The sequence below is a fragment of the Rhagoletis zephyria genome, unplaced genomic scaffold (assembly GCF_001687245.7).
Source record: "Rhagoletis zephyria isolate East Lansing unplaced genomic scaffold, Rhagoletis_zephyria_1.1 Rzeph_scaffold_02957, whole genome shotgun sequence".
NCBI lineage: Eukaryota > Metazoa > Arthropoda > Insecta > Diptera > Tephritidae > Rhagoletis > Rhagoletis zephyria.
The window spans coordinates 1-26,174 of NW_016160041.1; the positions used below are offsets into that span (position 1 = coordinate 1).

General features: G+C 35.8%; 1 protein-coding gene across 3 annotated transcripts in view; it reads left to right on the top strand.

The window, feature by feature from the left end:
- The first annotated feature begins 3,427 nt into the window (after positions 1–3,427).
- Positions 3,428–26,174, top strand: part of sd (TEA domain transcription factor 1 homolog scalloped) — a 63,818-nt gene continuing 41,071 nt past the window's right edge. For all 3 annotated transcript variants that reach the window (XM_017622876.1, XM_017622877.1, XM_017622878.1), the window contains exon 1: positions 3,428–3,786. In XM_017622876.1, coding sequence (XP_017478365.1) covers positions 3,615–3,786 — 172 coding nt within the window. In that variant the 5' untranslated portion in view covers positions 3,428–3,614. The remainder of the gene's footprint in view (positions 3,787–26,174) is intronic.

Below are 26,174 nucleotides of genomic sequence, written 5' to 3' on the forward strand. Positions count from 1 at the left end.
ATGATGGTGTATGCATAAAATAATGATTGTGTGGACGTGCATATACCTACACACATACAAACATACATACATACATTAGTATGTATGTATAAAATACATTGTGCGTGTATAAATATATGTATGTAGTTTTGTGAAGAAAAGGTGCATAATCACAGCATAGCGACAGTGAAAATGAGAAAATGATTAAAAGTTAAAAAAGCAGCAGCAGCACACAACAATAAGAATATTGCTGGAAATACTTAGTGAAAAAGAGATGCTAAAATGCACCAAATATATATTTTTTTTGCATGTGGAAAACTATTGAAAAGACACTGTATTCCCATTTTTCGTATAATTTTATTGAACTTAACATAAACTTCCTCTGCTTATTCTACTACTTGTTTCGTTCTACAACCGTTCGTTCGTCGGTTTGGGCCGAGACCAATAAACTTCGCCAATTGCCTCCCTCTCTCCTTTGCGACGTTGCGCCAGTTGTAGGTACATACTACATCTCGAATGGTGATAGGTCTTTCTGCACCTGATCCTTCCATTGTGTTTGTAGTTCACTCATGGGTACTTGGATCTTTTCTTTCTCTAGGAGCTTGGTCAATCGTTGAATTTTTATGCGCCTAACTATGCCCATGTCGTTGGACAGATCGTACAGTTCTTCATTTTATCTTATTTTGCACTCATCATCTACGCGAATTCGTAGAATAGTTCTCTCGAAAGCTTCAAAGCCTGCTCATGTTTGTTCGACAGTGTTCATGTTTCTGCATCCTATAAAAGGATGGGTAAAAACTCAAAGAACAGAATAGACTAACAAAAATAAGGAGTAGGCGTCTCTACTGGCACTAGTTAAGACCATTTCATCTTTCGAGACCACATAATCGCCTAGACTTCGAGTGCCTGAAGAAAGATACTCCCTTGTATATTGCAATATTATCCATTAATGTTGATTCCAAGCCACAAGGGAATAGTGAGAAATGGCAAAGCAGAGAGACTAGCCAGGGAAGCGAGAACAAGAATTTCAATTAAGACCTACCTGGAAGAGCTCGACAACAAGTTCGTATTCCTTCAACTGCGAGAACTAATCGATCTGAGACCTCCAAGAGGATGGCTCTAAAACGAATTTAAGAGTAGAGAGTGGAATACGCTCAAAGAACCACTCATTGGACCTCTGATTTAGGCTGTCAGACCATAGCAGTAGCTTCTAAGAAAAAGGCTCCACTGTTCGGTTAGAGCGCTCTCTACTTAGGCAAGTAAGTGGAATTATTACGGGTCACTGCTTGTATAAGTAGATGTTGATAGAATAAGCCTGCCGGCTAATGACTTCAGACGAAGCTACTGCGACGAGGAAGAAATTGAGAGAGAAATGGAATACCACCTCAGTCACTGTTCTGGCCTATCGTGGGCACGCTCATTTCATCATCACCCCGTTGTTTGTCTCGCGGATTTAAATGAAAGAGGCATCCATGAATTCTCGCACTTTATTGAGCTTATCAACTGGTTCTACTTCACGCTGAACGAACGAGATCGAATACGAGCTCTCAGATTGTACCACAGTGGGCGCACTTCGCTTAGGTGTGCCTCTCTACTATATTGGAAGCAGGCATCCACGTCAGCGATATTTGCCGCTTCTGCAACTCGGTTAAAGAGATACCTAACTGATTATATACGTATAATTTCACTCCCTAATCCCTAGAACTCTCCTTATTTTTTTTGGGCTTTGGGTTTGGCCTAAGAGTCGTCAAGAGCAGAGGGCATCAAAGGCTATTAGGTCATGTTGACTGATTTCGACCGGTTATCGCCGGCGCTTCAGCCTTATCGTTCCATCTGTAGCTTTATAACCTGGCACACAGCTCATCTATTTTTTTTTTTTTTTTTGTGAATTGATCATCATTTGGCACCTGTGACCTGAATAGATCGAATCCCATTTATATATGGATATTCTTGTAAGGTCTTTGAAATCTTCGTCTACCACATTCAAAGGTCAAAGGTATCAGAACACTATTCTCTTTGTGGATCAGTGAAGGTATTGCCCAAAATTTAGCTAATATCTTTCGAAGTCTAAAAAACTCTGAAGTAGTTTCAATGCTGTGACAAAAATTCTGCCAATAACTCTTAAATGATAACCATATTTTTTTTATTTGAGCTAACAGAATTACATATGTATTATCGTTAACCTTTTTTCTGATTGCTAATGCCCTTGACCCTACTTCGTGGGTCCATTAGAGATAAAAATTCAAGAGATCAAAATTCATTTTCACTATAAGTGATTCGAGAATCTTTGCATACATCGCTTCTTAATTTTTCTGGCATGCCTGAGGACCTGGTAATGTTTGCTATTTTAAGACGCCCTTTAAGGCTAAAGTACCTGCAATCCAAGGAAGATGGTTGCTCCAGTACCCTCCAATCATAGATCTGCATTGGAAAAATGTAAACTTTTTTTGATGCCCTGATATTAGATCCTTGTAGGGAATAGCCATATTTTCTATTTCATATTACATTGGTATACATATCTCAAAAGGAACACATTTCTGTCGTTGGAAGTTTGTACGAGAGGTCGCCAAGTTGAAGAGAGCCAAATTTATGTGTCGATCAGTTCTTTGAAGGATGCCAGGTCTAAGAACTCTAACACAGCAACCGTCTTTCCCTAGGAAAGCCAAGGCTCCTAAATTAGTCTCATTTTGTAGCCAACCTCTTTTAAGGTGAGCCGTACTGGGTGTATAATCAGGGCCCGAATCGCGGCATCCTTGATCAAGTGATTACTCCTTTCGAATCGAATCCACAATACAAGTTAAATAGGCGAAGCACACTCGCTCACCCACACGCTTCTGAAAACAAGGGCGTGGGCTTATCTGATTGATCCGTTACCCGTGCAAAAATAATTTTAAATACGCCAAAAAATATATTAAAACAAAACAAAACAAAATAAGTAAAAATAAAGTCTAATAAAACTGCAATACTAAGTTCAAAACTGCGAGCAACGTCAGTGTATAGCTTAAAGTTTTAAATTTGAATTGAAAATTTAATAACTAAAGTTGTATATATAAATTTTTTAACTTTTTCCATATTTAGGCTACATGAAAATTCGAGTTCACGATATTCAAAAATAAAGTGCTCACTGTTATGAAAAAACTATTTTTATTTTCGCAAAAAATATGTTTAATACCAAATAAAGTGCTGCCATATAAATATTAAAATTCGCCTTAACAATACGCAAAGTCCGCAAAAAAGTGCCAAGTGTTAACAGTAGTGATTGTAAAAATAAAAAAAAAGTTCGAAATTTTTCTCTAATATACAAAAAAAAAACCTCAAAAACAACGTGGAAAAAAGTCGAAATCAACTTGATAAAGCAAATACTTTTACAAAATAATTAAATTACAAAAAAAAAAAGCAACGAAAACTTTTCAAAAGTCGATTTCAAACACTCGGAAATAATTAAAATTAGAGCGACTAAATAAGTCAAAGTAAAAGTAAAAGCGTCTGTGAAAAGAAATAAAAATCAATTAAAATACAATAAGCAGCTCCCCAAAAGGCACTACTACCTGAAAATTTTGCAATTTGTTTGCTTGTTTTTCTTTTGTGTTTTTGTTTTTTTTTTCTTTGTGCAACGTTTCACGTAAACTGGCTGCATGAAAAACATAACCAGCTCCAGCACTTGTGGCAGTGGCCTGCTGCAGTTGCAAAACAATCTCAGCAACTCAGCCACCAATACATCAACAATCGTCGGCAGCGGCGGCGGCGTCGGTGGCGGCAGCATTATTGACGACGAAGACGCCATCCTGCACGAATCAAAACAAAAAGGTTTGTTTGTTGTTATTTTCATTTAGTATACTTGCCTGCTTTTGCCTTCCTTGGCAGTGAGTGTCTTATTTAGCCACAAACCTTTCCATGCAGCATTTTTATATGGGCGGGAGTGTGTGTGCGCGTGTGCGAATGTTGGCCAAGTGTAGTGTATTGATTTAAGTATGTATTTGTTAGCTTCGCAGGCCGTCCATTGATTCGACAAGACGCAATCCGGCCAGCGTCCAGTCAGCCTTCCACTTAACTCTATTTTTTTATGTGCATCTCTTCTTTTATTAGTTCTTTGCTTTTCCGTCTATTGGTCTGCCATTATGTCTATGTCCATGCATACGCGTTTTATTCTATTTGTTTGTTTGCCTCTTACCGTTTACTTATTGCCTTTTTTTCTCTTAGAACTCCGTGCAATTAACCAGCTGCGCCTGATTTCTACGACTCTCATTTAGCTGTCTGCCGTTAAACATCCGTCCCGTGTGCGCCCACAGTGTGTGTTGCAGTCGCATCCGCTTCAAAACTCGTCGCATGGAGATTTCCTCGGAACAGACGTTTTTGGCACATCGACGGCAGTTATTGTCATTTTGATGTGAACTGAAATATATACTAAATGCAAGGCAAAAGTTCCAAGAAAAACCTGCCTCTTGTGGGTCTTTGCTTGAGGCTTGTAGTAATGATTAAATGTTTCGCCTTTTTTGGCGCCAATACCCTTTGACCTTACTTCTTGAAAATTTTGATTTTTTTTTTCCTTTTCCAAAATTGTGTGCGACTTTTGCCCTTTTTTAGAGATTTTTTTTAGGAAACGTTAACATAGCCATGCAATTAAAAAATATTTTCTCCTGTAATTACGAAAAAATGCATCACTTAAAACTTTTAAAGGAAATGCAATTCATCTCCTTGCAGCAGCTCGATTTCTATGTATGTTTGCAAACCTGTTTTGTGCAAAGCTTGTCTCGATATTTTCTTTTTACATTTTTCGTCAATTACCCCTTTTTTGCGACTTTTGGAAAACTCTCAACGGCATCATTGCCCTGTGGTTCTTAGGAAATTTGAATTTGAGTTAAAAAATAGAAAGCGCTCTTGAATTAAATTTATTTTTAATATAACTAATTTTAAGCCTCAATATGTACCTCAAGCTCCAATGCCACTCAAAACGTTGCCGGGCGGTGACCTAGGAGAAATCGTTCCTGGAAACTCCTATTGCTATTATTATCGATAAATGGCGTTGTTGTACTTTAAACGAAGATAAATTTATCTATGTGAACTCCGCAATATTTATCCTCGCTGTTATTTATATGTTTAATGATGCTTTTATCCTTATTATATCGTGGTCGTTATTGTTACAGTTATCGATACATTTATCGGCATTGTTATCGATTTTATTGTTACAAAGTAAATAATATTAATTTGTTTATCGATACTGTTTGTTTGTTGTTGCTACAATTGTTATCGGTCTATCGGTATATTTGTACATACATATTTTATCGATTATTTTTGGATGGATTTTTGAGAGAGATGTCTCACAACTTCAAATCTGAATCACCCACTTGCCCACTTGCGGTTATTCCAGTGTCTTATGTATATTTCTTATGGCAAAACCAAGCTTGTGCCAAGTAAATCAAAATTGTAGATATTCGCTTTCAAGCTAAAAATACTGGAAACAGTTTTATTGCCTGTTATGGTGTGTTTCCTTATTTCTTTGTTTATGTCTTTCTATTGCTACAGATTAACGCTGTCCTACCTTTTTCCCTGATTTTATCAACATTCGAATTGAATGAATTAATAGCTCAGAGTCGAGTAATATTGTGACTGTTTTGTGTTACCTACACGGCTAAAAATTTCGGTTTTAATTTTAAACTTTTTGGACTACATATATGACCAAACTAAATTCAGTTTCAAATACAAACCTTCCAAGTTTAAAAAAAAGAGAGCACATATGTTGGGTTTAGAATTTAAACAATTCGGTTTAAATGTTAAACCCAAACATTTTCATAATTAAGAATAAAAAAAAAAAAACNTTGCCTGTCAGTCGATGAAAATAATTCGAAAAAAATTGATGTTGTATTTGATACATGGAAATTGATTAAATTTGAGAAACAATTCATGCATATTGTAAGGCGAAGGCATTACTTTGGAGTCGACTCTGGAGTTGGTGGCATTGCCATGCAATTGCATTTTTGCTGCTGGGTAGATACATACTATGTATGTATGTATGTACGTATTTGCGTTCGTCATGGTTCCCTTTTGTCCGGCGCATACACATTTAATTTATATGCTCAACAGGTAAACGCATGCGCTTGCATCTACGCATTTAACCAACTACTCACTCCTCTAAGTATAAATGTTTGTGGTTATAGGCGCAGAAGCAACTATGTACTCGTATATATACATTAGGGTGGTGCTTAAAAAATCAAATGAACGAGTTTTTTCCAGTCTCACCCCTCAATTGGTAATACCACGGCCATATATGTATATTACATATAAATTTCGGTTCCAATTGGATACCGTTAAGGCGTGTCGCGCAGGGGCCAAAGTTCAGGTTACCCTATGAAGTCGTCTTAACCGACTCCGATCGGGGCCAAACTTTACATGTGATATTCTCGTCTTTACTAGTATCGTTTTTGGGTATTAAATGGGAAAAAAATTATATTTTTAATTTTTTGAGTCCAGAGAGGCTGTGGTGTAGTGGTAAGCAGTGCGCGCTTCCACTCCACAACGCCTGGGTTCAAACCCTGGTCAAAGCAACATCGCAAAAATATAGAAAAAAGGTTTTTTCTTAACAGCGGTCGTCCCTCGGCAGGCAATGGCAAACCTCCGAGTGTATTTCTGCCATGAAAAACAGCTTCTCATAAAAATACAATCGCCGTTCGGAGTCGGCGTAAAACTGTAGGTCCCTCCGCTTTGTGTGACAACATCAAGGCGCATGCCACAAATCGGAGGAGAAGCTCGGCCAAACGCTAACATATGTGTACGCGCCAATCTATTATTATTATTATTATTATAGAGGCATCTGGCCTTTGACCCCTTTGCGACACGCCTTAACCGACTCCAATCGGGACCAAAATTTTAGATGTGATATCTATGGCTGAAAAAAATCGTTCAATTGATTTTTAAGGACCACCCTAATATACTTGTATAGCTATAATATAATGTATGTATGTACGCCTTTGTGACGATCGTGTGTCAGGTTGTTGTACATACATATTATGTTTTGGGCTATTCATTTTTTTCTCGCTTGTTATAACTTCTACTTTGTTATCTTTGTTGTGTAAACTTTTTTTCTGCAATCTGTTGCCTTTTCCTGCCGTAGTGTTGCTCTAAGATGCATACGGGTACGTACACATGCAAGCCACATTCAAGCTTGCATTCGACTCGAAGCTCAACTATGCTTCTTACACATATATGTAGGTATGAACGTCGTTAGTGGCCTGTTCACCTTCTTTTGGCGGTTAAGCGAGTCAACTCTCTACAGCATAAGCTCTTTGTAGACCGGCAACAGCTTCAGCTTCTACTAGCATAAGTATGTACATGTACATTAGGCATATGACTTTTTTGTAAAATTAAATGTACCTTTGAGCAGAGGATGAGGAATCATGAAAAATAACGTTTTATCAAAATTTAGTAAAAAATATTTACCGGGGGGAGCTCTAAGAAAAAAAATTACAGAAAATAAAAACAACTATACCAACCAATTTTCGATCGCTGTCATAAGTCGGTTGACACGAAATTTTTCGTATGTGTATGTTTGTAAATATAATTAGGGGACTTACAAGTCGTGGTAACCGCCGCAAAATCTTAAGCATAACATTTTTTTTTTTAAATAATGATTAAAGTGGTATTAGAGAATTTCTTATTACCTACACCGAAATGTTTTTAAACTGATAAAAAAGTATATAATTATTCCCCCCTAAAACCATTTTAACCGGTATTTAAAATAAAAATATGTTAAGCTTAAGATTTTACGAAGGTTAACACGTCCTGTGAATCCCCTAAATTTATGTTTTTTTCAGAAAAAAATATTTTTTCGTAGTCCCTTGCGGTACATTTTCTAGCAAATTTTGACAAAACATTATTTTTGTTTGTTCCTCGGCTTCTCATAGTTATTTATATTGAATTTTAGAAAAAAGTCATATGCCTAATGTAGGTATATACACTCATGGTCATAATAATAGGTACAAAATTGAAAATGTTATCGAACAATAGTTTAAATGCAAATTATTAAAAATAACTAAATAAACATAAATTGCAAACAATATCATTTCGAATTTGGTACCTATTATTATGACCATGGGTGTAGGTACATACACATGTATTAGCTCCAGCTGTATCCAGTTTATGGCTTAGCCTCACGCTGAGCTTAAACGCGCGCTTGCGCTCTTCTGATTCAAACAGATTTTTCGAAAAGTTGTCCGTTTGTCGTATGATTTGTCTTTACCTTTGTTCCATTTACTAGTTAAGTTTTCTTGTTTTTTTTGTTTTTGTTTTTTTGGTTTTGTTGTGTTATCCCTTCTCACCGCAAAGCACAGTTTGCGCTCATGGCAACATCGCGACGTAACCGAGAAGTTGTTCCACCAGTTCGATCATTCTTCTTGTTTGCTGTTTGCCTCTGTCTTGTGGTCTATTTTGTTGTCTTGCTGGGCGCTTGTTGTTGCTGTTATTGCTTTGTAGTTATAATTTCTTGTTTACGACAGGTTTTTTTTTTTTGTTTTTTGTTATTCATTTCATGTTGCTTGCTGCTTTCAGCTTAATTCTGTTTTACTTAAAAGTAAATTTTGGTGTGTGGATCGACGCTCGTCAAGCAATATTTTGAATTTTTACTCGCGTATTTTAACTAAAATTGCGAATGTGTATAAAAAAAAGAACACATTTTAGGTCTGTCTGACTGCTGGCTTTCAGGCTGTGAACTTAAGACTCAGCATCGACCCATATCAACTGTGCTGCTGCGCATTCATGCGTGATTTCTTAAGCTCGATATATGTATGTGCGTATGCCTATGAGTACCATTAAAAATTTTAAAATTTGATTTGCCACTCCCGTCCAGCTGCCCCATTGATGCAAAATATTCTGCTTTTTTAGTTTCTCTTAATTGTTTCCCCGCCGAGTTTTCTTCTTCTTCGCCGATTATAGTGTCTACTTACATCTTATTGTCTTGTCACATCTCGTGTTTATTATTATTTTTCTTTTGTCCCTTCATTCTGGTATCACAAAATTGCCACTTCATTGCGCCCATTTCTTCGTGTCCTTAATTTGCGATAGTCTCTACCTGAGTTTCGTTCCACTTGTTGATGGCTTTTAATTTCAGTTTTTATATGTCATCAATTGCTTGTTTAACCCATTTTCGTATTGCTTTCAGGTTGTTTGTGTTTGTTTTCTTTGCTATACGCTCCTTTCACTTTAATCCGGTTATATTAATTAATTGAGGTTTTGAAAGTTTTTTGTTTTTTTTTTGAGGCTAAGCAAACGCTTTTGGTAGAAATCGTTCTTGTTGCTTTCAGTGATGATCATTTACATATATGTACAGTGACTCAAACAAGTGTTCATATGTTGTTTTTTTTTTAATATTCGGTATATTTTTCAAGTAATTTTTATTTTTATTTTTTTATTAAAATATTTTTCATGTTTTAACCAAAATCATATCCATCGAAGTTTCAAAATTTAAACAAAATTTAAGAATATTCAAAAAAAATTCAAGAAAATTTCGAGCTTTTCTTTGGGTTTTTTGGTTTAAGTTTTTCGAAAAGAGTTGCCACCATTCAAAAAAATAAGTTGAAATTATTTTAAAAGTTAAATCAATTACGTATTACAAAATGGGTATCACTCGAAACGGTTTTGAAAAGGTTTTTTTCTTAACTAATTGTAGGGGGTTGCCAACTGTTTAAAAAAAAAAAACAAAATCAACTTGAATCAATACAATTAGGTAATTTAAATATGTCTCACAATATGGGTGTCAGACGATATAAGTTTAAGCAAGTTCTAGGTTGAAGAGAGTTGCCACCTGTTTTAAAAGTGGAACTTTATTTAATTATGCATACACAAGTGACATGACGTATTTAAACATTTGCGTCATACGCAGTAGCGGTAAGAATCTGTTAGCGGGAACCTTTAGAATTTTAAACTGGGTTCAAACTGGGCTGCCACCTCTTTAAAAAGTTAAAATTATTTAATAAGTTAACTGAATTATTAAAAGATGGATATCAATCGAAATGGGTTCGAAAAGGGGTTATATCTGAACTGTATTTAGTAGAGTTGCTAAGTGTTTCAAAATTTGTATGTAATATACTTCATCAGTTAATAGAAATACCTACCTATGTATCATAATATCATTCGAAAGAGATTAAAAAGATTTAAGTTCGAAAATGCTTTTGAAGAGAGTTGCCACTTTAAAAGTCGAATTTACACAAACTAAATAAAAGTATTGCTTAGTTTTTTGAAGAGGGTTTAAAAAGTTAAATTAAATTTGGTGTTTTCAAGCCATGCGGGCTTACTAGTGGAGTTTTAAAGCGCATAAAATTCTAATCTGATAAAGTGCAAGTTTCAAGAGTCTGAAAAATCGGTTTGATTTTTAATAATTCTTAACCAACTTCAAAAAAAGGAGGAGGTTATCAATTCGTCGGAATACTTTTTTTATGTAAATTGCCGCATAACTTTGGACCACGTTAACCGAACCGTTGAACCGTTAACCACGGTACCTCCGAGGTGGTCCCATACTAACTTGGTTAGATGCGATCATTGGATCATGAAGAAATCAACGGTACTTTCTAAAGTTTTATATGAGAATTGAAGTCGATTTTGTTTTTTTTTTGCTTAAAAATTACTTGGTTATATAACAAGTGAAATTTATAAAAACTGGCGCTGACTTTTTGAAATTTTTATGCGAATGGTACAGTGGGGTTTTGGAATTATTTTGAGTCTAACGGCAAGACGTCGTATTAAATACAATGTGCATATATCTATTCAAGACCCCATGAAGCTGCTGTTTGGTTAGCTTTAGAAACTTCCATGACCGCTTCCGTTTCAATTTCCTGAAAAAAAAACCTAAAAGAGTCAACAAACTCTAATTTGCTCTTGTTATACGACTTCGATGAAATTCATAGTATGTATATGCTGGTTTTAACCAAAAAAGCATAAATCTGAAAGTACAAATATTTCGGTTGGTTTTTTGCAATTTCGTTATTAAAATTTCTTTTACAAAAATTTTATTTTATTTTGACCAAATGTTATCTTATTAGTTTTGTATTGCATCACTTAAACGTTAAAAAGTAGTGATATTTATTGCCTACTTAACGTAATTGTTTTTGCCTATTTGTTATCGCTTTGTGAAGTAAGCATGCAGTAAGTATCATGTTGATAAGAATTTCATTTGGCGATAAAAGTTAAGAGCAAACTATTAAAGACTAAACACACTGTCGGGAGGTTAAGTAGAATGGTTTTTTTTTTGTTTGGCCTGAAAAAAAGTTCGCCGAATACCCCTGAGTCTGAAATATTTTTGTAACGCAATTCCGAAAAAATATTTATTTGGCCTTTTTGCATTTCTCGTCATATATTCGGTACTTACAGTCGGATTTTAAAGGATTTTTTATCGATAATTTTGTCTAAATGATTCTTTTCTTCAAATTTCATTAACTTCAAATACCCCGTTCTAGCACGGGCCCACCTGATCTCAGACTCTACCATGCTAACGTACCACCCTAATGTCAATGATTCAAAGTCAACTAAAAATCATTAAACTTTTGCTACAAATGTACTTTGATTCCAGTAGAACTATAAAAGAAAAAAAAATATTGCAGAATGTAGGTGTCGCCAAAAAATTTAAAAAGGTGATCCTTAGTTTCGGCCACAAAAAAAGAATCGAAATTGGAAAAATTTTCAAACATACACTCCGATTCATTTGAATAGGCACATTTTTTCTTTAAGATTTAGGCTTATTTCTGAACTTGTTAGCATTGGAGAAACTTCATTTCAATCTAGTTAAAAAAAAAATAAATAAATTTCAAAGAAAAGTGGTGAAATTGAAGAAAATACGTTAATTACTTTGGTTTCTATTCCCGGCGAAAACTTTAATTTTGATGGCTCCCACGGAATCCCAGATCGGGTAGTATGATAAATGAATGAAAACCAAAGTAATTAAGATATTTTTTTCACCACTTTTCTTCGAAATTAAACAGTCTTCAAAATGATGAATCTTAACGATGTTGCTTCTCCGAGGCCCAAAAATTCAGAAGGAAGCTCCTAGTGTGGTTATTTAAGTGGAGCAGATTGTTTGTAGAGCGGCATTTTTCATTTCTTTTTTGTTTTAAATTGTACACAGGTAATAAAACAACAATATTAGGAACTAAATGTTTATATTATTTTTAAGAATAAAACTAATTTAATTAATCACTGATTATCACTACTACACCTACACTTGACTTGTCTAAGCCATCTTATATCCGTTTTAATTTATTTTAAAGCATCTTTGACCGCATTGCTATTGCTTTTTACAAAACTATAATTTCATTTCACAAAATCATCGTTCAATAACTTAGTAAACGCCACAATCGTACCGGCTATTAAATCATTTTGCTTATCACCTGCCACATGGGCTGCATATGAATCACGCTGTCAACTCTCTTTCGATTAATTTAATATTAATTTTGTTATTGCTTTCTAAGCCATTAATTTGTTTAGTCACATGATTAAACTGACCCCGGCGTCATCTAAGCGATAGAAACCAGACAAATGTATATGTATGTATGTATGTATGTCGCTAGCTTAGAGTGCAAAATTGCTAAGTCCACTTTTTATTAAAATTCATATTTATATATAAATAGGAGGCAACAGAAATTAAAAATGCTTTGTTACCTGTAGGATTAAGGTATGTCTTTGTTTTATTTCTTGCCGTTTAAATTCAATGAAAAGCAAATTTTCTTAGTCCAAAAGAGGCACAGGAAAACGATCAGACGAAAATATTAGAAAACCTTTTATTTAAAATTGAACCCTTCTGCTTTCTTCGTATGGAGTTTGGTTTTGCTTTAAACATGCAAAATGTGGAATTTAAAGCCTATCAAAATATTTGAATAAAAAAAAATTCTAAAAAAAAGTATTTTATCTCTCCCGTTAAATTTTGGAAAAATGAACATAGCAAATTTTCACTCTAAACTAGCGATATGTGATTGCATACATATGTACACAGATATGTATGTATGTTCGTTTGTCTGTTGGCTTGTCTATTACCTTGACAATTTCAAGGCGAATAAGAAAGCTTTTTTAAATGTTTTTAGAACAGCAAAAAATATAAACAATTTAAAAAAATAACTTAAGGGCAAGAATAGACACATTAATTTTTTATAGAGAAATGAGTGTGTAGGTCTCGTGTTCATCAGAAGTTCGGAGCCATACGATTTTTGATAATTTTTTACATTAGGGTGCATCAATCTATATACAAAATAAAAATCTATACTATTTTTCCGATCGGTACTATTTATCGGAATTATAAGATCTATTATATTCTAAGACTTCTGCAAAAAATATGGCGGAAAAAATAAGATTTAAGTGAGCTGGACCTAATTAAAAATAAAATTACTTTTATGAATAAAATTAGTATTTAAAAATATTTTTCCAAATAATCACCTCCATCTATAGAAGAATTTAAGCTTAAGAGGTCTGCATAAATTTGTTTAAAAAATATATAAACGAAATCAAAATAATGGCTTCTTGGTGGTATTTTCAAATCGTTATAAATTTTAACATGTTTACGAAATATTTTGATGGCAGTCTTAAAATATAATACATTTTATAAATCCGGTGACAAAATCGCAATTGGTTTTTTTTTGGTGATGTACCCTAATGTGGAACATACGTATTTGAAATATGTACTTAAATTTTTGTTTGGGAGTAAATATGTACATATAAAAATTATTAACTTAAGTATTAATAAAGCCATTCACGCAAACGTTCTATTGAATGGACTTCGCTTTGATTGTAAAAATTCTTCATGATTATGTAGCACTTACATATAAATAGCGTCCACTTTTCGTCCCACACAAAAACCGAATTTTTAAGAATAAGTGAAGTGGATTGCCCATCTGCTGATTGTAGCCAAGGTCATCGCAACTAAGCGGTATTTATCTCCACCATCTTCAAAGTTTAATTTAAGCACACTTTTGATAAAAAGTACTTATATGGAAATTATCTATGAGCTATACATCGCACGGTAGGTAATATCAAGGACTCATTGAGACGTGGAGGATATTTGGTTAGAAAACCGCGCCTATTTTTTCCCAGTACAGTACGACTGTGTTTATTGTTTTAATGTAGATTTTCGCAACTGGGAGACACAGTATTTGAATACCCTCCTAGATCAAGCACATGGTACACATCTTGTTATAACCCTCGTTAGGAGGCTGGGCTGGAACTCTCACCTAAACAAGACTCTTAAAAAGCTTTTTGGTGGGGCATATAATCTAAGCCAAAAGTGAATAGAATGGATTACCACATGGTCGTCCGTCTAAATATTGCTTCCGCTTTAGTAGTTTGGTGACCAGAAAACCTTGAAAGCAACCGCCTTTAAATGTTTTAATACACTCTTAAGATTGGCTTAGCTGTCGGTCACAGTATCAGTGGCAACTTGTTCAACTGCGCCACTGGAGTTTCTGCTGGGTTGATCCGAGAGAGTTGCAACTACGAATATCTGACGGAACTCCTCATACGAACAAGCATCCAGCAAGCATTTTGGTCTCAAATCACGGGGTTGTAAAGAAGAAGGCTTGCTGACGCTGTGCTGAAAGAGGTATACTTTCACAAAAAGTTTGAGCATACTGGTATTTTTTAAACGTTGCACCTGGTCAAAGTGATAAGCTCAATTATCTGGTCGTAGTTCTTACTGGTAGCACTAAGGACCTTGACCTACTTACCCGTGGAGGAAACTTTCGGCAAATGCGTACACTCACCTCGATTGCAGGTACGTACGTTAGTATACTGGAGGGACACGGATTTTCTATTGCAATGGGAAGATAGCCCACAGTTTTTTCAGGCCGATGGCTAGAGTCATTCAGGGCATTCTCTGATAGCATGATCACCTGCAAGCTGATCATCTTAAAATTTTGCCAGCTGAGAATGAGGTAACACTGCGCAGGATATCAAGCCACTATGGTATCGAGGGGAACAAATTCGCCGATGGATTGACGAGAGAAAGCGCAGTATCTGCTCTTGTAGTGCAGGACGCATTTTGTAGACTCGCTTGGCTTTCTTTGAGACTTTGAATTACTGAGTGGATAACCGCAGAGAGCAATAGGTTCTAGAAAGCAGTTAGCGGCCTGGCTCTTTGGTTATTCTTTTCCTAAAAAAGACACTGATCTCTTAAGATGAGAGATGAAAAGAGTTTGATCGCTGGATATTAATTTGGTCATAACTGACTTAGTTCTCATATATTTATGATGGATTAGAGTGTTCCCTACTGCTGTTACAGTTTTCGATAATACCGGGTTACCTGGTTATATTTCTTTATTAGCTTCCAATACTATTAGAATATAGAATAATCAGAATCATACCTCTAAATTTGGAAGATAGCTCTATTTCTTGAGAAAACGTGGGTTTAAAACGTCAAAAAAATCCTACCATACCCATCCCTGCAATATGTATGTATTAAGTCTAACGCACAAAGAATTATTGAAACTGACCCACGGCAATAAATGAATATATGTATCAATGTATATATGTAAAATGTATAGCTCCAGCAACAAAGCCTAACGCAACAAATCAAAAGTTATAGCTACATACTTGGAAACAATCGCAGGCGCTTTGTGTCGACAATATAGCAATCCGAAAGCTTTGACTGCAACGAGCTATATTTATGTATTTATGTAAATAATTTTATATTTAGGCTTACGTGCACTCTCTTTGCATGCGTTATCAGTTGCTAGCGGCTCAGTGTCTCGCAGCTCATTAAGTGCTAATGAGAAGTTTATTGAATTATCGGTATACTTATTGTATGTGCATGTAAGTGCTCATATAACGTAGCCTTCAATGCAAGCTGCTTGGAAGGAAAATGTTTGCGCGGTACCAAAATTTGTCTGATTTCTATTTGTTTATGCTTTTACAGTTTTCTATGCGATAGCTGTCGTCTTCTAATGCTCTGCCTCCGGCTCTCCATTTCTCTTGCAAATGTCGAAACCAAAACAAACTGCACAACAGCAGGAGATATACATGCATACATTTAATTTATACTTACATACATGACAGCATCGCCCCCTAGCATCAAGCACTGCATTCAAAGCTGCCGTTGCGAACAAAGTTGCCCGTTCATATGCCAGCGAATGCAGCCTAAGCCCTGGCACTCAGCAAAGGGGAACAAGTGAAAATTTAAATGCTCATTCTTGCATGCTGTCATTTACATATATTCAATTGCTCACTTTTTATTTTTATTTCCCTTATTTTCACAGTGGTAATTTTTTCTTTTTATTTCTTTCATTTTATACGCCCTCCATGTGTGTTGTACCAACGCTGTCGTCTGCGTTGGCTGGCTGTAATAAATAAAGATTTATGGTTAAGTGTGCGAAAATGTATTTTCAATATTGCGTTCATTATTAAAACGACTTGCCTCACTTGCTGTTTGCTGGTTGTTGGTTTTTTCGCACACAGCAGCAACACTTTAGTTGCATTTCAATTGACAGCGTTGGGCGCTGTTCGCTATCTGGTGGCTGAACTGCATGCATACACATGGGCACATACACGCATATATGTATATGTATGTTTGTATAGAATTTTCGGAGAGCCACAAGTTGGGAGCAGCACTCGCCAGCAACGCACCTGTATGAGTCATCATCGACGTCGGTCGGTAGCTGCTTTAGCAATATTTTCAGCTTGCGGCGACCAAAAAGCAACAATAAGAAGTTTAATTCTTTATGCAATGCATGCACGAAAACCACAAAACGAACGCCATGCTGGTGCCATACACCTTCCACTTTCCAACTCATAGACCTCTATAGCTACGGTTGGCAGGCATACGAACAAAATAAACAAACACACAGCAGAAATCTATAAAGCAAAACAAAGAGAAAAAGGTAGCCAAGAAAATAAACTAAACAGTTGGTGAATGTATAGGCAACAACAAATACTTGCCATACTCGTTTGCTTACACGTTTGAAATTCTCGAAAGTCTATGTTCGCTCTTTGCGTCGCCAACTTGTCAGCGCACACTGCCATCCGTCTACGAAGCGAACTCTCAGAAAAACAGGTTTATGGAGCCTACAGAGACTCGTTTCTTTCACTTAAACTGAAATGAAAAGATGGATGTGAAGAAAAGATGGGGAAAAAAGAAAAATTTGAAGAAAAAGTAAAAAAATAAACAGCCGCAATCTCTAAACTGCAGCCAGTTAGACCACCTTTCGGTAAGCGCTCAGCTGATCTATGCGCTGGCCGCTCTCTCTGCACTCTGCACAGCTGTTAGCGCGCGCTCTCTTTTTACAGTCTGTTATAAGTAACAGTTTGCTGCTCACTTGCTGCTCTGACACTGTTAACATCGTTCCGTTTGCCACTCTCATACACATTTCTGCACACTCTTATACCGCACACAATCACTGCTCCGGCCCGGCTATGACAAATTTTGTTTACTTCTAATTATAAATATGGTCGGGTTTTTTTCGCTTTCTCGCTGTGTTTTCTTTACTTTTTCACTTTGCTTAAATTAATATTAAACAAGCAATTCTTCCGCATCGTCCCTGATGTATTGGCGTTGTTGGTAGTCCAATATCCGAAGGTTTCGCAATTCACAGATTATATGCAGCCAAATGCGCTAACATTTCGAAGACCATCTGTTTAAAAATTTCACTAAAAAATCTAATACACAGATGTTTTTTTTTTGTGTTGTTGTAGTTTTGTGTATGCTGCTGAGCTGTGGCAAATCGTTGGCACTAAGCAAAGTACTTTGGCAAGGACTAGAAGTAATCTAATGCTGCCCACTTGAGCTTTAAGCAAACGGCTGCCTACATTCTTTAATAAAATTCGTGTTTGTTTTTGTTTGTTTGCCAAATGTCAAATAATTTAAGCTTGTTAAATTTGTTGTTATGTAAAATCTCGCTGTAAGTGTCCGGATAGTGGATAAGTTTTAACAGGTGTTCCGGTGCACGTTCTTTTATTAGACCCACCGCATACGCCATGCTAAATAGTATATATGTATATACATGTGAGCATTAGGGGTGTCCAAAAAAAATAGTAAATTCGGAATTTTAAAGTTCTCAACCTTTTGAATTTTTCTCTTCAGGAAACTACCAATAATAGTACTCTATTGTTTATTTTACTATTTTTTAGTACTGATGATTTTGTACAGGTCCCACCATTGCATTTTTGGGGTTTTTTAGGACCTATGTATATAAAATAGTTAATTTAAAAAAAATAATTTAATAAACAATTGGCTATTATTATGGGGAATAAAAAGAAACAGAGTTTTCTGGCTCAAAAAGAAAAAAATTGTATACCATTTCTACGAAAATTTGTTTTTTTTTTCGCTTATAAAATGCATGGAGAACCTTAAGCGGTTTGAGCGACCTCTAAATATTTTTGAGTTTAAAATAAAAACAAAACGGGTNTTGTATACCATTTCTACGAAAATTTGTTTTTTTTTCGCTTATAAAATGCATGGAGAACCTTAAGCGCTTTGAGCGACCTCTAAATATTTTTGAGTTTAAAATAAAAACAAAACGGGTATATTTTTTTGATAAAGGGGGTGAAGCATTTAAATTCCGAATATAATTTTTTTTTAGACCACCCTAATGTGCATTAATAGTTTGCGTGCGTCAAACGTCGACGAAGTCTGGTGACTCACACCATGCCACTCTCGCCCATTTACTAGGCAATTTTAAATTGTTTTTGTTTTTTTTTTGTCTGTTCCTGCTGCTTATCAAATGGGTAATTTCGTGGTAGCTGTAAATCTGTAAATTGCCGTGCAAGCAACCTATGGCGCTGATAACAAATGTTGTTACATACATGAAATTCGTCAAATGTTTCGGTTAAAAATAAAAGTTAAAGTTTTTCATTAAGATTGCTCACAGCAACAGCAAAAACAAAAGACAATGGAGATTATGAAGATTTTTTATGAGAAAGTGTGTCGAGTAATGTCGCAAGGCATTCCTCATGTTAATTATTTGGATTGGAAACTCGCCCTTTCCGTCTGCGGTCCAGACGAGAGGGCGCAACCTTCATCGGGATAGACTGTAGACGAGGCATCTCCAGTTGCCGATCGTATACAATGAATTTATGAATTGTTTGGTTTTACTATATTTAAGTTTTAGGCCTAAAACGCCGAATAAATAAATAAATTTAGACAGTTTCATCTGATTCTCCACGCCATTTGTTTCTTTTCAGTGATAACTGACAGCCTCATTGCGAGAGTCGTGTCGAATGCAGGTCGTATTTCGAGAGTCGAATAGTATCGAAAATTTCATGACATTATTAAAGCGGAAAAACTTGGCAGCACTGCATAGTTTTCGACGATTTTCTAATCTAATTTACGACTAACGCAATGAGGCTGTGAATCTAATTGGAAATGCCAAGTGAAGTCAGTCCTTCTCAATCAGCTTTCCTTATGACAGAGGAAATATTCCTATTTCTTTGCTGGTTAGGTTAGGTTAGGTTAAGATTAGAGCACGGAGGCACAAGTTGGCTGAAAAATTCTCTTGTTATACCAGTAGCGAAAGCCATTTATTTTCTTCCTTCCATTACACAATGTATCTACTTGTTGAAGAATTGGTTGCCCGGTTCTTGGCCGGGGTGGGACAGTGACAGAGAGAGTGTTCGTCTCTGCAGCCGCGACAAAAATGGTTGGTCGGTTAGCCTAACTTCCACCTATGAGCGTCCCTAAGGCAGTGTTCGGTCATTACCCAGACTACTGATCTGGGAGAGGAGCTTTAGATCGCTTTACATCAACTTTTGACTATATTAGTCTAGTAATCTGGCTGGTTTGCTGCGCGCGATATTAACCTCCGCACTGAGTCCAATCTGTGTTTGCAGGAGATTAGAGGTATGTCCACCTCTTAAGCAAAATTAACCAAACATATTTTCGCCAACTCCTCGACCACGAGGTTGCCTTTTCCTTTGCTACTGACAACTGGTTTCAATACTTTCAGAGCTGAAGATTTTATGCGTTCTTTAGTGAGCCCTCAAAGGGGTTCCGGTTCGTGAAACACTGCGGTAGAAAGTTGAAGAAGTCATAAAGGAGAAACCGCCGGTTTTTTATACCCACCCCTGGCCAATAGTAAAGAAAGTTTTGATTGTTCTTGATTTGGTCTCTATCTTAGCAACTTAGGGATATGACGCCTCAATTTGAAAGAGCTCCACATGAGTGATGTCGCTGGATTTTCTGTTATCAAGCCTGACACAGTTTTAGTATGCTAATATCTACGAACAAAGATTTGCATTGATCAGAAACCTGTCGGCTGTCACGCGTATTTAGCCACCAAAAGCCTAGCCCTAGGAACAGCTTACCTTTGATCTAACTTATAACCGTCGGGTTCCACCTCGAAAGACAGTATGACATTATTCAGTTTATGCAGTTAGGGCTAAGTAAGGTTTTTTTCATTGCGTGCATTTTAATGGAATCTCTATATTGGTGCCTAGTACGCTTTCCATTGGTCGGATCACACAATACCAAAAGCGTTTTGCCTTACGTAGTTCATCTAGAATTTGAGGGTGTTTACCCACTGAAATTTATGCTTGACAGGTTGTGATTTTTAATCGCAGTAGCAGATCTGTGCTTGAAACAAATGGAAGGGCAAAATACTTGTTTTAATGACGTTATAGTAGAAGCAAAATTTATTTGAATAACTTTGGCTTCGTTTGGCAATAAAAAAAAATTACTACGGTTGGCTGACATTTCAGGTGCAAGAATATTTCCAACCACTCTTTCAGTCCATATGTAGGTATTGCAACCATAGTATGTAGTACCTAGGTATCTCCACTGCTCCACTGGTCTGTTACAACTGTCATAATTATGTCAAATTGCTGTCAAGACGCCTCTTCGTTTTCTTTTTTAGTTACATATTTTCTTTCAGAACACTGCAGTCGCTTCTTGGCGCAAAGTGACAGAATGAATAAAACGTTTCACCTCTTCACCTCGCTTGAGTTTTAACTTTTAGTTTATTGTTACAAGACTTCTTTTTATTTATTCTTGTTATTGTCACTCTTACTGCAACACATACGCACAAACATACATACATATGTATTTATGGTATACATATCTGTATGTTTATGAATTTTGCTCGCTTTTGTTTTTGCACTCATTTAGACTTTGTGTAATTTGACACTTTCTGTGATTATTTGTTTTCATTAGCTCGTCATGTCTGTCTTTTTCCTTTATTTTATTTTATTTTCTTTTTGTTTTCTTATTTAAGTTTTTATCATAATGCTGACTCGAATAACGCAATAAATAAACTAAAAAAAAAAAAAGTTATACAATGTCGCTCTCAAACTGGTTTAACTTTTTCGCATTTGGCGTCAATTCTTGCTGATAATTAGCTTTTTAACGCTTTCTTGTATTTATACATATATATATGCACTATGTATGGCCATACCTGCATACATATGTATATACCAAATTTTTTATTATATAACATTTTGTTAACATTCACCTTGACTTTTGTTGCTAATTGTTAAGCAGTATTGTGGGTTTAAGCGGCTTGAGAAAACCGTGAGCAATTAATTTTTATGTTTTTTTCTTACAAATTTTCCAATTCTATTTTTTTTTTTTAATAAATTCGTAAATCCTTTTTAATTTTAATTTCAGGTTTTCGTGTTACTCTTCTCTGCTTCGGTACGAATATCGAGATGTCAATCCATAACCGGCAAAAACGTACCTTAGTCATTTTTTTTTTGTTTTTTTGTAATTTTCCTTGTGACAAGGAAATGCGTTAACAAGAAATTGCTCTGGGAGCATTTGTCATCAAACAGATAATTTTGAAAAACATTTCGCTTACGTTTTTTTTTCGGTTAGGGCTCGATATATGTATATGTATGTATTTCTTCAGCATCCCTCTTGGAAATTAGGAATGTTTGCACTTAGAATAACTTAAATGCAATCATTCTTTATTACTTTAGTCATGGATGAATTATTCACTGAGACGAAGGTACACCTTCTTAGGGTTCCAGAGTACACTCGGATCCTTGAAAAGAACAGAAAGGCTCGCCAGGGGATGCGCTCTTTCGGCAAACGCTGAAAGGTAGAACGGGAGCATAGTTACAAATTTTCTTTTTTCTCTAAGTGGGAAGGCGCTAGGCTTCTAGCCTTTAAGTGAAATCTAACTTATGATAATAAAGGAGGACTAAGTCCTGTATATATCATAATATCTGTGAGTGTCCAGCCCTTGGAAAGCTGTGCCTCTCTCCTCTAGACTTAGGCTTTCTACCGAATCTGCCAAAGGAAGTAAAAAAAGTAGTTCCAGTTTGTTTAGAAAGTTGATATTTTTTCAACATACTATTCCTAGTACCAGGAATAAGATAAGATATCTGGATACCTAACCTTATGGAATTACAACAATTGCCATTTTCCATTGTGTTTCTTAACTTTTTAAAATAATCATTTTTTGTTTGAGAGTTGAGCGGAGATGGCACGGAACACCCGCGCACAGTGTGAAAAACTAACTTTTTTTGTAACAATCTAATATTTATCTCTAGAACAACAACAGATGGCAAAATAAATGTAACGGTATTATAACGCTCTTAGGATGGAAAATTCAGGAAAAATAATCTTGTTGGATAAAAGAATTACCTTGACCTTTAATATTACCTTCAGAAAAAGAAGATTTTCAATGTTTTTCTTTTCTTGACCAGAAAAATGTGTGCAATGAACTTTTTAAAAAGTTTCAGGTATTTTTTTTCGGTTCTTGCATGAAGGAACCGAAAAAGGCAATTCTAATTTTTATTTAAAAAAATCAATACATTGCTGTTTTTAGGAGATAGAACGAAAAAAAATCAAAAATTTTACTTTTGATGGTTGGTTTTATTTCAATGCAGTTGTTAACTCAATCAGACATATCTCTTTTCGTTCTCGATATATTTAATTTGATGTCACAAAAAAAAAATTAATTTTCCCTACTGTGCGGCATTTGCTTTTAGTCAAAATAAAAATCAAATAAGTGCATACACTTTATATATATTTTTAGCGGCCTTCCAAGGAATTTTTTATCTATCGTTTTTTTCACTATCAGCAAAAGTTAATTTTTAGTTGTCTTTTGACTTTATTTTGCTATCGAAGATTACTCAAGTGTTTTGGTTTTTATAATACCTACTTACATAGCTAAATAAAGTAATTGATGATTTCCTTCTAGATAATATTAAAAAAATTTGTTTGTGTNGTTGTTTTTTGGCTTTATTTTGCTATCGAAGATTACTCAAGTGTTTTGGTTTTTATAATACCTACTTACATAGCTAAATAAAGTAATTGATGATTTCCTTCTAGATAATATTAAAAAAATTTGTTTGTGTTGTGTTCAACAAGCGATATTTACGTATTTAAATGATAATAAACACCGTCGATACTTCGCTCTATCGACAGGGTAAATTGGCTGGGAGATAAGTACTATGTTGTAGATCAAACACTTACATATATATGGATGTGTATATGTACATATGTATGTGCAATAGATATCTAGAATTTCTTTCGGTAGTGAAATTAATGAAGCTTAGTTTGTATTTTTTTTACAAAAAGCACTAGCAGAGCACTCTGTGGCTGGGGGGTTAGAAGTGCATATTATATATATATGCATATTGACAAAAAAATATTCTCAAATTTATGAACTTAAAGTGATCAATACTAGGCTCTCAGTAGAAAGATGAGTTTAAGCAGCGAGCACTGGAAACAAGTTGACTATATTTTGAACCATCCATACTAAAATGAAAACTAATTATTAGATATAATAAATTTCTTTTTTCTACATAATAACAATAATAATCCCAACGGTTTTACCCTCCTTTCCCGCCCATCCGCACGAGGGGCGCAATTCGCATGACGTACGGAACAATTATTTTCAATTTTTGCGCCGAGTAGTTTTTTCACAAATCCAGAAGCAAGTGCCATCGGCGTAGTTTAAACCTGCTCTTGAATGCCCAATACAACGGAAAAAACAAGCTCATAAAATATACTGAATTTCCATCCAGAACTAATAGCACGACAAAGCAGGTCGTACGACTCTTTTGAGAAATAAAAAAAAAAGAAAAGTTAAACAAGATTAAAATGTACTTTTGCAGGTGGAACTTTCCGAAAAATCACAAGAGGTTCCAAAAAAATCCCGAAAAGTTAAAAAACAAACCCCTAAAGTTAAAAAAAAAAACAGGTAAGATATCGAGAAATCCCGAAAAATATACGAAATTCCCGAAAAAATTGCACGCGAGTCCTAAAAACTTCCGGAAGATTCTGAAAAAATGTAGAATTGAATAATCGCGTATAGTTGAAAAACAAACCGAACAAACCCCCGAGATATTCCCTAAAAGTTTCGAAAAATATTAAAAAATAAACAAATTCGCAAAAGCTCAGAAAGTTTCCGATAATTTCCCAAAAAGAGAATAATGGTTTTTGTTTTTAGCCGTCTTATTATAATTTATACGTTTATGCTTTGGGTCGGATTTTGAGCTAATCTTGTTCTTACCTACATAAATGCATCAAGCAATCCCCAGATGTGCTTATCGAATACGTCCACGTGCTGAAGTTTATTTTAGTAGACACTTGCTGATTATTGTTGCCAATTTTTCGTTTTTTTTTTGTTTGTTTTTTGGTTGTTTTCATCTTGTCTGTGGTAGCCGAAATTTAAAATTATCCACTCACTTGTCGAACAATTTGTTTCAATGCATTATTTGCATTTCGAGACATAGCCCGAATTTTTATTGACTTTTGTGCTATTGCGGTATCTCAACAGACTAAAAAAATTGCCATTGCCAATTGCCAATTGAACAGATGTGTTATTTTGGCATAAAAATTGATTTTACGTTTGATTGAAATGAAAACGAAATTAGAAACAGTGACTGGCAAAAAAAATCTTATGAACAATTAAATGAATTTTACAATAAAAGGGGAAGTTTTTCTAATACATATGTATGTGTGTGATAGCTAAATTTAAATACAGTGCTATCTGGCTGGAGTGAACACCCGATGCTACGAACACCTCGAAAGAGTGAACATGAAATTTTTTCCATTGAATACTCTATAGAGCGAACAATTTTGAGTCTTTGCAGAGTGAACAAAATTTAAAACCAATTCCTTCCAAATTCAAAACTGTAACGAAAAACTTAATAACCAAAAGGATAATCCTTTCGCCAGGCCTATCCCTTGAATCCCCGTATAAGGGGTTTTCAGCTCGGAGATTCGGCAACTAGTGAAGTGGGAAGACCATCTGAAGACTTGTAACTTCGCCTCTGGTGTGAGCAAGCTTTGGTCAACGTCATTGTCCAATCCGACGAAGCATGACGACAGAGTTGAAATATCTTTTGGCGACCACGCTTCCTCCGACCCGGAGCGATGCGCGAGCTATTTTAGCCGACAGTTCATACTGCATCCTCCGGCGGACAAAGCCAAACATAGAGTGACCAGAAGGCTGCACAAACTGCCAACACCAAGTGCGCCTCTTTTTTAAGCAGCGACGAGGAAAGGATAGCCATCCGGAAAGCGAAAGTCTCCAAAGCAATTGAACCCGACGGAATTTGAATGCCGATGCTCAAAAATTTGGGTCCTGCGGGAGTGGACTATCTAACCAAGGTCCTCAACCTATCTAGGGCCACTCTCATCGTACCAGACATCTGGAAAACGGGGAGAGTGGTTCCACTGCTTAAGCCGGGGAAACCATCCAACAAAAGAGAGTCTTCTCGCCGGATAGCTCTCCTTTCCCCGGTTGCGAAGACACTAGAGACCCTTCTACTCCCGCACTACACAAATTACTGAACCCCAGCGAAGCATCAACCCGGGTTTCGTAAAGTTTACAGCACAACAAGAGCACTTGACGCCATAAATACCCAGATAACTTGTGGCTTTAACCGAAACCCCCCCACCCCCTCCTGTGAGAGAACTATTCAAGTAACGCTACTAGAAGACAAACGGTGGGCGGCGAATTACCTGAGTGGTCGAAACTCGTCAGTGATCTTTAGAGACAAATCGAACAAACCTAGGAAAATAAAACAGGGTGTTCAACAGGGTGGTGTCTTTTCCCACTACTGTTCAACTTTCACATTTCTCTTTCTTTCAGCTCTCTCAACCATCAGAGGTCGTCTCGATTGTATCTTATGCTGACGATAGCTCACTAATTGGTTATGTCGTCGAGCTTTCTCGCTACGTCACTGCACGGAGCCTAACCCTCTCCCATACAAAATCCTCAGCAACGCTTTTCACCACTTGGACGAAGGAGGTCAGACTGCGGCTGGGTTTTATCGTCGTTAACGAACCA